This window comes from Pundamilia nyererei, unplaced genomic scaffold (genome assembly GCF_000239375.1).
Source record: "Pundamilia nyererei isolate P.nyererei 1_Seehausen unplaced genomic scaffold, PunNye1.0 scaffold00226, whole genome shotgun sequence".
NCBI lineage: Eukaryota > Metazoa > Chordata > Actinopteri > Cichliformes > Cichlidae > Pundamilia > Pundamilia nyererei.
In genome coordinates, this window is record NW_005187627.1 from 128,472 (window position 1) to 143,505 (window position 15,034).

At 40.0% G+C, this 15,034-nt stretch overlaps 2 protein-coding genes across 3 annotated transcripts in view; both read left to right on the forward strand.

Annotated features, from left to right (window-relative positions):
* Window positions 1-512: 512 nt before the first annotated feature.
* Window positions 513-10,055, forward strand: ppp1r36 (protein phosphatase 1 regulatory subunit 36). The gene is made up of 11 exons (XM_005748651.1): window positions 513-594; window positions 666-849; window positions 948-1,028; window positions 1,157-1,293; window positions 2,840-2,909; window positions 3,008-3,106; window positions 3,253-3,378; window positions 5,011-5,053; window positions 5,667-5,884; window positions 7,796-7,996; window positions 9,642-10,055. Exons 2-11 carry the CDS (start codon window positions 749-751, stop codon window positions 9,739-9,741), a joined length of 1,176 nt encoding a protein of 391 aa, XP_005748708.1. The 5' UTR covers window positions 513-594; window positions 666-748; the 3' UTR covers window positions 9,742-10,055.
* Window positions 10,056-12,608: 2,553 nt separating this feature from the next.
* Window positions 12,609-15,034, forward strand: part of sdc2 (syndecan 2) — a 41,509-nt gene continuing 39,083 nt past the window's right edge. The window contains exon 1 of one of the 2 annotated variants that reach the window (XM_005748652.2): window positions 12,609-13,132. In XM_005748652.2, coding sequence (XP_005748709.1) covers window positions 13,073-13,132 — 60 coding nt within the window. In that variant the 5' untranslated portion in view covers window positions 12,609-13,072. The remainder of the gene's footprint in view (window positions 13,133-15,034) is intronic. The other variant, XM_005748653.2, reaches the window with a different exon arrangement.

Genomic DNA, 15,034 nt, shown 5'->3' on the forward strand with positions numbered 1-15,034 from the left:
TCTTTTTTTTAATTTTTACTTTTTGCACTATATACTATAGTACACACATTAATGCTTGACTTTTGAAAGATGTCAAAAATGTACTGACTCTTTAGACCCCTGCAGTATATCTAAACACAACAGCAACTTGTATGTTCATTTTAAATATGTTTTGACCCCTTTTTTAATTGCAATAAACTGGGACTATCGGGCATTTAATGCGGTTTATTTTTTCGGGGCCAAATAACGTTGTAGTAACATAAATCCTAACAGCATCATCGGGGAGAAAAAGTGATGTGTAAAACACTATGAACACCATTAGCACAAGGATATAATCTACTGATGGCCTTATGGGGTTATGTTGTACGATTAAAATGCTTCTGCACGCGTATTAATCCAAGTTTGTTTGTTTTTGTGCTTTTACCGCACTCCGGTCAGCTAATTAAAATCCGCATCTGAAGGCTCTGACTGCCTCTGACCAGCTTTTTCGCCATTGGCTGTTGCCTGGATACCGTGGCTAACATTAGCAAACAACAAACAGGAAGGAGCATAACGGAGTGAAAGCTTTCTGGGAAATTTGTGTTATAAAAAATGACAAAATATTTAAAGGATTCCAAAAATGTAAGTTACGACAAATAAATGGGTGAATTCTTAAACTTTTGGACATTTTTGTAACAAAAAAGATGGGGGGATATCAAATGTTATTTTTCTGCCAGTAAATATTACCGCGCGGTGTCTGGGCTGCTCCCTTTTCGTCGTTAACCTTGAAATGCCAGACTCGAAACTCGCCGTGTGTACTTTTCAGGTGAACATTCCACCTTTAGGCCGCTGGGTTTGGAATGATAAATCTAAAAAGCTGGAGTTTATCAGGTGAGGAAAGCAAGGCAATAAGCCACTAGTATACATCACCTGCGAGCAGGAGAAACTGTTAAATATCACAATGGTAAGCTTTTCTCTTCCGTTTCTAGTTCTTACCCAAGAGAAGAAAGTGTTTTGACGGCGAGTCAAACCAATAACAACATTAAAGAGCTTCAGGAGCGAGCAGAGTGGTATGTGTGGATCAAACAGTACCTTAAACTTGAAAATAAAAAGACTCTTCATTTATATATTTATTTTTAAGTAATTCGTGATGTTTAGGGAACTAACCTGCACATGTTCATCTCTGCTGTGTCCTCAGGTTGGCTGACATATTTACAATGAACCACAGAGGGCGCCAAAGGATTGGGAGCAGACTGAGCCCTGCTCATTTCAATGCGTACAGGTCCTCAGTGCTGAAGAGACAAGCGGACCGGGTCACCATTGAGGATGTTAAACGCAAGTCCCACTATGATGCTGAACTAACAACACTTATATTGTGTGATTTGAGGGTCATTATACAATTGGAGGACAATTAAGGGTTCAAAACTTACATTAAAAAAAAACTTTTACAAATATTTTTGTGTTATGTTTTTAAGAAAAACAAATAATAAACCGTTTGTGAAGCTAAGGAATCAGAGCTACCCTTTTTCTGAGATATTTTAGTTGCTGTGTGCTAATGCTTGACACAACCCTTAAGCTGCAGGAAAACAATCCATCAGAGAAATTGCTACAATATTAGGAGTGGCAAAATTTACAGTTTGGTATATCCTGAGAAAGAACAAAAGCACTGGTGAACTGGTGCAACGCAAAAAGAGCTGGACGTCCACAGAAGACAACAGTGGTGGATGATCACAGAATTATTTCCATGATGATGAGAAACCCCTTCACAACAGCCAACCAAGTGAACAACACTCTGTAGGAGGTAGGCGTATCAATATCCAAGTTTACCATAAAGAGAAGACTGCATGAAAGTAGATACAGAGGGTTCACTGCAAAGTGCAAACCACTCATAAGCCTCAAGAATAGAAAGGCTAGATTGCACTTTGCTAAAAACCATTTAAAACCACCAGCAAAGTTCTGGAAAAACATTCTTTAGACAGATGAAACCAAGATCAACCTCTACCAGAATGATGGCAAGAAAAAAGTATGGAGCAGGCGCGAAACAGCTCATGGTCTAAAGTCTATCACATTATCTGTAAAACATGGCGAAGGCAGTGTGATGGCTTGGGCGTGCGTGGCTACCCGTGGCACCGGGACACTAGTGTTTGTTGATGATGTGAGACAGGACAGAAGCAGCTGAATGAATTTTGAGGTGTTTAGAGACATTGTCTGCTCAAATTCAAATAAATTGAGAAATTGATAGGGTGGCATTTCATAATACAGATGGACAATGGCCCAAAACATACAACCAAAGCAACCCAGGAGTTTATTAAAGCAAAGAAGTGGAATATTCTTGAATGGCCAGTTCAGTCACCTGATCTTAACCCGACTGAGCATGCATTTCACTTGTTGAAGACTAATCTTTGAACTGAAAGGCCCACAAACAAACAGCAACTGAAAGCTGCTGCAGTAAAGGCCCAAAAATGAGGAAACCCAGCATCTGGTGATGTCCATGAGTTCGGATTTTCAACCAAGTATTAGAAATGAACATTTTATTTTGAGTTATTTCATTTGTCAAATTACTTTTGAGACCCTGAAATGAAGAGATTGCGTTAAAATGCTTTCGTTTCTCTAGTTTCTCACAATTCTATGCAATCTAAAAGTCTGCACTTCAACTGAATCTGAGTTGTTTCATTTAACCAGAATTGTTAACCAAAAAAAATAGTCTCTGTCCAAATATTTATTGGCCTAACTGTATGTGCACATTTTTCTACCAATTGCTTTTAAACTCAGACCAGTCTTCACATAAAATGTCAAACAATGATTCATTTAGTTAGATGTTGATATTTTTACATCTACTGACATTAGATGGCTGTTTGTGATTACACTTTCTGTGTTGTAGAGGTGGCTGTCGGTTTGCTACAGGAGAATTATTTGCTTCCCGTTCCTCTCCGCTTTCTGGAGTTATTGAAGTAATGAATTACATAATATGACCTTATCCATTCATAACTTTTTTTCTAGGTATCATATAAAAAAGATCTCATACTTCTGTGCCCTTCTCTTGATGCAGGAGTGACGAGCTCGATGAAGTCCTCATTACACTTCTTCTTTACCTGTCTTGCTTTTTCATACATAAGACCCTGAAGAATAAATCTGTGCCTACAGCAGTGTAAGTAGAGTACAAGCTGGTAAATTCTACCTTTGTTTGAATCCTGTTGTATTTTACTTACATGCACCTGTGTTTAATTCCATTTCGTGTCTCTTACCGCTCTCTTTTTTTCCTCTTCGACCCCTTAATGCCATTAATGGTGATAGCCTGTCAGAGCACCAGATGATGGTGGAGGCTTGGGCTAAAAAGGAGATGGCTCAAAAGAAGTTGGCTGTCTGCTACTTCCGCCTGATGATGGATCTGAAAAGAGAACAGCATTGCCCATATCACAAGTGAGCAAACTCACTGAACAGCTGGTAGGCAGAGAATGTCCCCTTTTCTCTGTAATATTTTCACTCCGATGTTGTATACTTGTTATGTATACAGATGTATTACTTATGATACTTGAACAAAAATACTTACTGAGTAGCAATAGTGAGACTTTCTTAAAGAGGTCTAAGGAAGCCACTGAATATTATTTAGCTGAGATTAAATTTACATCACTAAGTGCAGCATTTAAAAATGTTTTTATTTTTTGCTGTTCCATTTTTCTTGTCGTTTGTTATCAGCAGTGTGGCTGATCAAGATTCCTGAAGCCTCAGTAATGAAAAAGAAATTGTAGCCTCTTTTAATTCTAAGGGCTTAGATGTCAGATTATATACGTTATTATGTAAATTCAATCTCAGGTTTATAACAACATGTGTCATATTACACAGTGTCATTATTTATTTTACATAAACTAAACCCAAAATGCAGAAGCAATGTGTAAAAAATGAAGTACAACATTAGTGCTTCCAAAGGAATTAAGAGGGTAAGTAGCAGTCAAGTGCTGCTAATCGCTTGATTACTTGATCATCAGCAAGTGTGACCACCTTGTTAAAAGCCCACATTTTGGCAGTTTGCTAATCTGTAGTAACACAATGCCAGTGATGAAAGACATCAGTCATGATCTTAGAGGAAAAGAGTTAAGCCATTTCCAAACCATTTAATGTACATCATTCTACAATGAGAAAGATTATTCACAAGGAGATAACATCCAAGACAGCTGCCAATCTTTCCATTTTTGGATGTTTCAGAAAATTCACCTCAAGCGCAGACTGTGCAATTCTCAGAGAAACTGTCAGAAACCCAAGAGCTACATATTAGACCAGGGGTGGGCAACTCCAGGGCTCGAGGGCTGTTGTCCTGCAGGTTTTAGATGTTACCCTGGGTCAACACAGGTCAATCACATGATTAGTTCGTTACCAAGCCTCAGGAGAACTTCAGGACATGTTGAGGAAGTCATTTAGCCATTTGAATTTTCCATTGTACATATATTGTGCTTGGAAGACACAGGAGTAAAGAGTCTTTAAACATGCATGTTACAACCACAACAAAGAAAAAGTGAAAAAAGTGAGAAAACATAAAAAAAATAAAAAAAAAAAGAATCTAATCAATTTTTATTTACATTTTACACACCGTCTCGCTTTTTGGAATTGGGTTTGGGAGGAAGGAGTTGAAAAATATGAACTCTGGGTTTACTTTGCTCAGAGAGCCCATATCCACATGCTTTCTTCCTTTAATTGGATTCAGGTAATAGGTATATTTTAAAGAATGCTAACACCTTGATGCTAGATTTTTTTTATGTATTCTTTCTGAAGATTTTAAAGGTTTCTTTGGATTTCTTTTCCAGTTTTTATGCTTACATTTTATCACAGATTGGCATGGTGTTGAATACTGTTCTTTGTGGTCATGTCTTTAAAAGGGTTTAATCAGCAAAATGGTACCTGCTGTTTAAGTACAGCAAATAATAGTTTTTTAAATGTGGCCAGACAGCTCACAAATCCTAAACCAAAAAGTTAGGCTCTATGCTGAAATCATTATGTCATTCATAGTCAGTCAATACCAGTGTGTTGTTAATACAAATATCCTGTGTTTATTTCTAGGAGGCAGATATCGTCAAATAGAAGAGAGTGGCTTCTTCATGCGGTAAGGTGCAATCATGACAATGTGCTGCACATGTTTCTCACATTCAAAGCTTACGGATCACCCAGATTGATATATTTGTAATGAGTGTTAGGAACTGTTCCCTATGTCAGTTGTCTAACTTGTTGAAATCTGATGAATTTGGCTGGATGTTCTTGAAAGATTCAAAACTCTATTGTCACACCTGTAGACAAAAATGGGTCCTTCAGCTGGTCAGGGTCGAGGCCAGTTCACCATCTGTGAATGCAGGCAGCGGGGAGCAGAGCAGAACCACACTGAGTGGTGTTTTAGCTGGTGTCCTTAATGAATTAGTTACTGGTAGGGGATGTTGATTCAACACAGGTGCTTTGCTTTGACAGGTCCTCACTGGTATTTAGCCAGGTGGCTTGACAAGGAGAGCAATGCCACGCTAACAGCAGCAGCCTATTGACTGCTCAGTGTGTGACCTTTTGAACAGAAATAGCTATTGTGACCTTTTCAAAAACACAGATGACTAAGGTGCCACCTGGGGCTTTGCTCTGCGAGTAGGGATACTAAATGTTTGTTCTGTGAATACATGGACAAAATGTACGAATGTCCGCTTGATAAAGAACTGATTCGGTCTCCCTTTTTCTAGTGCTTGTACAGCTTCTTCTGCTACGTGGCCTGGGTGACGTTTGGCAGGAGGGACCTGAAGGACATCCAAGAGGAGGTTGGACGTCTTTTGTACTCTGACTCGTTCAACATGGCAGTGAAGAATATGACTGACGGCGACTCGGGAACTACCAGTAATGGTTCAGTGGAGACAGGAGCAGCTCACTCCAAGATGAGACATAATAGTCCACTAAAACAAAGGTATATAAATGTGAAGTAAAGGTTGTTTTGAGGTGTTACTACAGACTCCTTTGCATATTTTTATTTAACAGGTATTTAAAATGCCTTTGAGTCCTACTACTGTGACGTTACCATTCCATATTTATTGTTTTCACCCACATGCCAGTCAGAAAAGGTTATAAAGCAGCACATGCAATGGCCTTGGTGTATAATTACAGCATTGCTGAGGTTTTCCCATTGATGCCGGCATTTTTACAAGCAATTCTTTAAATATTTACAAATGGTGAAAAGCAATCATGACTAGAGGGTAAGGCGGAAAGAAATTGTAGGTAAAAGGAGATCGTTATTCTGCTTTAGCTTGTTCCTAAATTCACTCTTTTAAAGTTTATTCCAGTGGATGCTTAGAAACAGACCAAACATCCAGGTTACCATTTCTGTTCATCTACATTGCAGAAAAGAAATTGGTGTATTCACTCAGACCACCTGAGTGAACAGGGATGAATTAGAAATGGAAGGATGTCAAAAATTCCCAGACACACTCCTGAACCTTGTGGAAAGCATTCCCAGAGATTTAAAGCTGTTATAGCTGCAAAGGGTCGACCTCATATTAAACCCTATGAGTTAAGAATGAGACGTCACTCAAGTTCATATGTGTGTGAAGCAGATGAGAGAATACTTTTGGCAATATAGTGCATCCCATGAAATCAGTTTCCAGATTTGCTATTTGGAAATTAGCGCCTAAACACTTATTGATTTTTAGTTTAACCATTAGTATGTGTAACCAGTCTTAACCTGGATCACCACATTACACTGCAAACAAGCTAATAGCTCGGACAATAAATTTGAGTTTGATGGATGCCATGTCTGACGTCTAACTGAAAAATGATTGATGTAGACAGATTCACGGCTTTGTCCAATAGGAGGGGACCATCTGACAGCCTGCTTTGTGTAGCTCAGTTCTGTTGGACATGAGATGGGTAGTTTTGTAAGCTGTCAGAGGCCTGGAGCTCTTTCCTGCTGTCAGGTTGAAAGCAAACAATCAAAAGCCAGGCTTGAAGCTTGCTCTCCTCCTGAGGGTGGATGTACACAATTTGAAATGCCTTCATCACCCACAGAAAATGCTCTAAAACATCTGTTAGGCCAGCGGTCTCCAACCTTTTTTGCGCCACGGACCGGTTTATGCCCGACAATATTTTCAAGGACCGGCCTTTAAGGTGTCGCGGATAAATACAACAAAATAAAACTAGTACCGGTACCGAAAAAAAGAAGATTTATTCATAACACACGTGAAAAGACCCAGGAAAACCGAGTAAACGATAAAAACGATAACAAAATAACGCTGAAATAAAAACCCTGAAAACCATACATTTCACACCTGAGCCTCAACTCTGGCGGCCCGGCACCAAACGACTCACGGACCGGTACCGGTCCGAGGCCCGGGGGTTGGAGACCGCTGTGTTAGGCTATGTATTTGTTGTATTTTTTTTTTCTTTAGTATCAGCATCTGGATCTGGAAAGTCTTACTACCATAACAGCTTTTCTGATTAACCACGTCAGGATATGTATTTAAGTTTCCACCATAAAGATCATAGGTATGACAAATTAGTACGAAATGTGTCTTTTTCCATAATTTACACAGCTGTTGTGTAAATTATGTTGCTTGGATGAGCTTTCATATAGACAAATATTCATTATGGCTTTAGTGTTGTAAAATATGTAAACAGCTCCAGAGTTTGCCTTTCTGCTGTAAGCTGTGTAATTCAAATGTATTTGAGAGAAATGTGTCCACACTGCTGTATGACACACACAATCCTTCTCCTTAAATATACCCTTTTTACACTTGCATATTTCCCTTGGGGGTTTAAATATAGAATGTTTATTTATTCATTTATTTAAAATGCTCACCTGTTCTGTGATTTGGCTTTTTATCAGCACATCCCAAAGGCACCCACTCCTCAGCAGCATAGTAAATCAGCGATCCCCTCTGATGGTGTCTCTGCTGCCCTCGCCCAAAGAACAGTCACCCCATCTGTTCCTGGGCAGCCGAGCCAGGAATCAGATCCCTCTGAAGGCCGAGTACTGTGACACCAAAGCCCTCATGGAGCAGCTCGACCAGCAGCTGGCCTCTGTCAGGTGATGTAGAACTTCATGTCCTTTGTGTTTTACTATGATGAGGGGCAAGATGGGTTGGTTTGACTACAGGCGTATCACAAACAATGGTCAAGGCTGTGTGACAGAACATGAATGAGGCTTATGGCAAGCTTGTTAAAAGTCACCCAGAAGACAAAGAGACGAGTGCTTCTGTCAGTGTTTCTTAAGTTTAACCTCTGTTTTGATCCAGCTTATCTGATACCTACTTCTCCTCCTTACCTATTAGCAGGAGCTTACCTACTGCAAAAAAAAACTGCCTTTGGTTGTATAAATAGTAGGGAGATGATGACTGTGTTCTGCATTTTGAGTCTGATCTGGTTAAATTAAGTGTACTTAGTTAAAAATTAAGTACACTCCATGACTCAGTAACTTTTAACAGTAACAAAAAGCAATAACTTATCATTTTAATTTTACCATTCTTTCACATCACTGTTGAGGAATTCTGGCCCATTCTTCTTCTTTCTTGTTTAAGCACTGCTCTCTAATGGCCCTGGCACAGCAGGTTCAGGTCTTGACTTTTAATAGGCCATTGCAACGCCTTCATTATTGTCTTTTTCAGCCGTCTTGTTGTAGATTATTGCTTGAGATTATTGTCCTGTTGCATGACCCAGTTTCAGTCAGACAGCTGTCGGCCTCACATTTGACTCCAGAATACTTTGGCATACAGAGGGGTTCACGGTTGACTCAATGACTGGATGGTGTCCAGGTCCTGGCCACCCTCCAGGATGGGTGCAAAACAAGTCCAGATCAACAACACTCCACCACTGTGCTTGACAGTTGGTGTGAAGTGCTTGTGCTGATATGCTTTCATCAAATGTGGTACAACTGACTATGGCCACACATCTCCACTTTGGTCTTGTCTGTCCAAAGGATATTGTTCCAGAACTCCAATGGTTTGAGCAGGACAACCTAAGCTTTGCTGCTGTTCTTTTTAGAGAAAATAGTTGTTTTTTTCCTAGCAACCTTTCCAAACAAGCAAACAATTGCACAGTTATGATCTTTAACATTTAACATGCCAACAGAGGTATGTAGAGTCTGAGATGTAGCTCTTGTTTCTCTGAGCATTACAGTCTGACCTTGGCGTAAAGTTGCTGGGATGTAGTGAGTAATCTTTCTCACTGTATAATGATGGACTCCAGATTGTTTGGACAATGAGCTTAGAAAAACAGTGGTTTATCTAAGATTATTGCTGATGCCTTCCTCCTAAGGATTGTCTTAAACTAACAAAACGTCTGCTTTTACAGAGGGTCGCACTTGATCAGTTAATCAAGTCTATTAGATTAGCACCACCTGGCTGCTTCTGACCCTCGTAATTCTAATGTAAGCAGTGAGGATGTTCTTAGTTTTTCATAGGGCTGCTTACAGTCCTGTGAAGACTTTCTTTTTTCGACTGTAACTGACTGACTGAAATGCAGGATGAAAATATTTTTAAAAAATGTGAAAAGGAAACCTGTAATCTTTAGGGCCATCTAATTACGTTTTGTATTTGATCTAAAATGTGGAATAATTCATAGATTTTAATTATACAAATGATGTTCCTTTTTTGTTATAAGTTATAAATAATATTTCCTCCAAGATATCACTATTGTTTTTATTTTTTTTTTAAATCTTTCTTTCATTTAATCAGCTTTGGGATTCTTGGGAAGCCCTTGGATCGATTCAGCCACAGTACGCTGATACCCTATGGACAACAGAAACATTTCATGAGGATAAGGACAAGGAAGTAGACAGTGATGGTAATAACAGTGCAGATCATTCTGGAATCTGTGCTCAAGGTACCGAGTTGTTCTTCGTAGGACACAAGTGGCGGCCTTTTCAGACATGGAAGCGCCATCCACATAAAGATTAAAAACTGCACACTGTAAACGTTGCATATTGAATGACTTGCATGTGAATGTGTGTACTCTCAGTGGCCTAACATCTATTTGCACATCACACAGGTAAAGAATAGGCAAAGAATGAGGTAGAAGCTGAGATTTCAGTCTTTCATGTGGGGCTCATTTTCAAAAATCATATTCCTGGACTGTTATCATACATGCTATTTGTTGGGATATGCCTCTGAATATAAATCTGTTTAGTGCTTCCAGCTGGTGGTGCTGTTGAATAAAATATAATGAAATCCATAACACTTTTGAAGGTCTCCTTTCTATAGAATATGAAATATATTCAGTTCACATAGAAAAATAAAGCAAGTCGACCTCAGCGTGTTCATAATTCAAACTGGGCGATATGTAAAATTATGCATGCTCCACACCAAGATTTTTTTTATTTATTTTAGGTCTTTGAAGGCTTTCCTTCAGTTGACTTTGTCATTTATGGGTCCTTGTGCTGTTGGAAACAAGACTCACAATCATGTGAACTAGTGCCACACACACACACTCACACACCACCCTAGCCAGGCTTGGAAGCAGAAGGGGCTTTGCCTTTGCCCTAATTGGCTGTGTAATCTGGGACACCAGGAGTAGACTTAAGCCCTGTGAGGATAGGAAAGAGAGCCTGGGAAGCATTAGAACGGGGGATGGGTCGCAGGATATAGTTTTAATTTCAAAAATTTTGAAGTGTATTTGATTTCTGCCCAAGTGCCTTTGACACAATTCAGTTTTCTTGCTTGTTTTTATTCAGGTCACAGAGGATGAATGATCTGAAGACAGGCACAGGGAAAACTGTAAAGGTCACATGCTACTCTTGTTCTTCTTTGGCTACCGTCTTTCCCCCCTGATGATTAATATCACTTTCCCTCTCTGTCTCCTCCCTTGTTCCTTTTGCCTTCCTCCTCCTCTAGATCGGTGTGGCTAATAACAGGCAAACTGACAGATACTTGACAGGGTGAAACCTGTCTTGTCTGTTAATGCTTCTTGCTCACTGGCCTGGATTAATAATCAGAGGTGCTAAACTGGCTCGGGAGTACTGACAACAACTTAAGTTAAACTAAAAAGGCTGTTCATCAAAATGTAATCGGAGGAATATTTTTACTTACTTTGTGCGTAAAATTTGCTGTTTAATGACAGTCAAACTATTTGGAGATAAAACAAGTAAAGTTTTTTCATTAACATTTCTGATATAAAGAATTAAATCCCAGTATGCTTCATGATGCTTTTCTCTTTAGAAAAGCATAATAAAGCCTAATTTAGTTCATGTAAACCATCACATGACCATTCCTAGAATTTAATTGTGCCCCTGAAACCTAAAGCCAATTTTCCAAAACACAAGGAAAAAAGAATAATTAATCTACTGACTGTACACTCTCAACTCAGCACAGGGTAGTGAAATTAATTTTAATTCCATGCAAACAGCTGGAAATAGTTTGGTTTTAAATGGCACTTCCTTCCACAAAATATTCTGGTGAATTATTTATGTTAGTGAGCAATTTGGAGGAAACGGTGCTTATGTTACTGCAAAAGTACAAAACCATCTTCTTTCTACCTTGATTTTCCTTCAGCAACTTCTCCCAACCCCTCAAAAAAAGAAGGGGTGATTGCTTGCAACTTTCTTTCATTCACCAACAAGCGGAGTGCCACTTGTGTCAGGTGGAAAGTGGAACAGCGTGTTGAAGCTCTCCATCTCAAAGGCTTCTTTTTGATACGCTCCGGCTCTGATTTTTACCACCCTTTGTACAAAAGTGTCTGCCACTGATTGAAATGTAATTAAAACATACCACATTTGTCTAATAGCCTTTCAATAACGCTCATGGAATCTTTCAAAGAAAGGTTTCCTTGGAATTTAGTTTTGTGCCCGTGCTTTGTGCCTCAAATGGCATTTTATTTCAGTATTTTATTTTGTTTTAATAAGATTAGATGAGGGAGGAAAAAGCACTTAGTCTTGTGAATCTGAAGATGTCAGGATGTGTGTGTGTTGCCTCAAAGGCTTGAGCTGATGATTTGCAAACATGAAGAATTCACTAGAAAAAACACAACCAGTGATGGTGCAATACTCTACCAAGAACTACCTAACACTTAAAGACTTACCAGAACCAGGAACCACTCGACATACTTAATAAATCTGCGAACAAAGAAGAAAAAAAGGTGCAATGAAGGTGAAAGCAAACGTAGTTTTTCTGAATCAGAAGTTAAATGTTCAGCCTTGGTTTTCATCACAAACTGCAGAATTGCAGATTTAAGCCTCTAGAGAAAGTTGTCAACTTATACCAACAGGGGGAGACTTTGCCCATAGCATTATTTCCACCCATATTGTGAGCGTGTTTCTAACGGGGTGCTTTGCGCTTTATTCACATAAAGCCTGTTTACTGATACAAAAATACAGCTGCAGAAGCTAATCAAACGCGTTGGTAGAAATGCTGCACGACAAACTCGAAGCTTGATTGTAAATTGGCGCAGTTGCTGAATTAAACTGTGTAATCCTCATTACGGTGCAATTAAGGATTGTTACGCAGACAAGGAGATAAATGGCTCATTTAGCCGAGCCTTTTTATCCTCGTGCAGAATTGTTATCCGACCTCCCGGGTTGAAATAATAGACAATAGTAAACTAATTAAAATAAAGACTTACTGTACACCAATAAAACTACACGAGCGATTTGTTGTGAGTGTCGTTACTGCCTTGTTTTTGGTCGCTCGCTCGCAAGTTCTCTCTGCGTCTCGCGGTGACTCGGTCGAAAGGAGCGCACGCACTCACCGGAGCGCCGGTAGCGACGTGCTCGCGCTTCTACACTTTGCCCCTTTCTTATTTTGAGCGAGCGCTCGCGCGGAGGGAGAGCGAGAGCGAGCGAGGTGTCTCGTGCCGATTCCATTGACACACACCGGAGCGCGGAGGACCTCGCTGTTAAACCGTGCGCATTTGTACGGTTACATACATTTAGTCAGATTTTACACAGCAGAAAAAAGAGAGAAAGAAAAAAAAGAAGTGCCCGGGGTGAGGGGAGGAGGAATAATCAAAACGCAACACGTATCCGGTGGGATCCCACTCCTGAGAGAGAGAGAGAGAGAGAGAGAGAAGCGGCAGGAGTTGGGTGCAAGGAAAACGAGAGGGAGAAAGAAGAAGAGTGGGGAAACATTTGACATTTCGTTTGCCACAACGCGTTTTTAACTCTCACAGAGGAATTATGAGGAACGTTTGGATAATTTTCACCCTCGGGCTGGTTGTTTTCCTCCCCTTGGAAACGGTAAGTTTTTTGGGGGGTTTTTGGAAAGCAAACTTAAACTACTGAGCATTGAGTTGGGCTGTGAAGGGGGGCGAGGAAGGCGACTTGGGTCCACGTAGAGACAACGCGCTGCTGTTTGTAGCTGTTAGAGGAATCCCGTCAAAGCATTATTTTTTTTTCCAAGCAAAAAAAAAGTCTTTAATTTCACGGCAAATAACGACAAGGGTTCTCTAGAATGATAAATCGTTGTCAACTAATCTATCCAGCTACAATAAAGGTACTGCTGCCCCTGTGCTCAAGTATTCACTTCTTTTAGATTTAAACCTGCCTTCGTTCTTATTTACCCAGAGGTGCTCGGCTTTAGTCTTCCATACTTGAAATGCCGTTATACGAGCAAAGTTAGGCTGGAACGAGGGGTCACTAAACTGGCTACGAGGTGCTCTGTGCAGCTGTATTGCAGTGATTTCACGAGAATCTCTTAATCCCCATGGAGACAACTGTGCAGATTCATGCCCACATTAGTAGTAGTGCAAATGTCATCATGACTGGAGAATTCTGTTACCCCCCCCCCCCCCCCCCCCCCTTCATTTTGATGACAAGAATCATCTTAATGATGCTTAAAAAAATCTCTGAAGTTTCCCTTATCTCTTCCCAGTTTCAGGCTAGAGTAAGTCTCCTAACTGAGTGGGCATCGCCCTGTAAATTGGCTGGGTTGTTGGAATGACAGATTTTGGCACTTTTATGTGCAGCCTCTGTCATTATTGTCCCCTCCTGTTGTTTCTCTGTGGGTTGTGACTTGTCGCCTGGCACAGTGCCTCCTCCACTGTTAGAACCACTTGTCCAATTAGCTGATTCAGTCACTGTTGTTTTAATGACTCATTGTTTTACATGATGTCACCCCCAGAGTACTTTTTTTTCACATTTTTATTTTATTTTAATGTTTTCTCTGTGTCTGCAAGAAACCGTTTGAGTCTTCACTGTACTTTGACTGTAGGATGCTAAGTTTTGTAAAGGTCCTCAAAATTTCAGTACAAGAGACAATTATACTCAGAGGTTTCTATTATAGACCTATAATGAAATTTTTGCTACATTTTAGATTCATATGAATAAAATGTAATATCTGGCAAAACTTGTCACATAGTTGCATGCTTTTAAATCTTCATCAACTATTCATACACGCAGGCACACGCAGACTTTAACCTGATCATTACTGGCCTCCCTTTATCAGTGTCCCCTAAAGGCCTTGATGGAAATTGACACGTGACATTGATTCTCAGTATTGGCACCGATGTTGACAAGTGGTTGATAACCTGCTTCAGGCACATCTGTCTGTGTGTTAATTACCCCACTACATCACAGAGGTATGTTGTAACACTTAGAGGCTTTTGAAATTTTAATGATAAAACTAACTGCTCCTGGCTTCAGAGAAGGAATTATATCACCACAGAGCAAGAGACAGGACTCTTTGTTACCCTGTAGTTCTAGGCGCCACTAGTGCCTCTTTTACTTATCGTGCTTTGGTTTTCTTTCCTGCTCACCAGCTTGCTTGCTGAGTAATTCTTTTACAGCAATCTCACATGTGAGGTCCTTGCACATGCTAATGAAAAGACGGGTTTTGCCAAACCGTGCTTGCGTGCGGTCGTCATATCTCTCAAAGATGATGTACTTAGTGTGGAGCTGCAGCGGTCTGATTGTTTCCCCTCTCATTTTTCAAGGTCTGGAATCTTTGAGTTGTCATGTCGATCGGTTGGTCAATACGCTCTCATCCGAACAAATTGGTCAGACAATCCCTGGGGTTACTTTGATAAGGAGAAAAGCTCTACATCAATAGCCTTCCAGGATTAACCCATTATCTTTAGAGCAGGCTACCTGTGGAAACAGGGTGTTTGTACCTTTTAACATGACCTAAACATTTACTTCAAG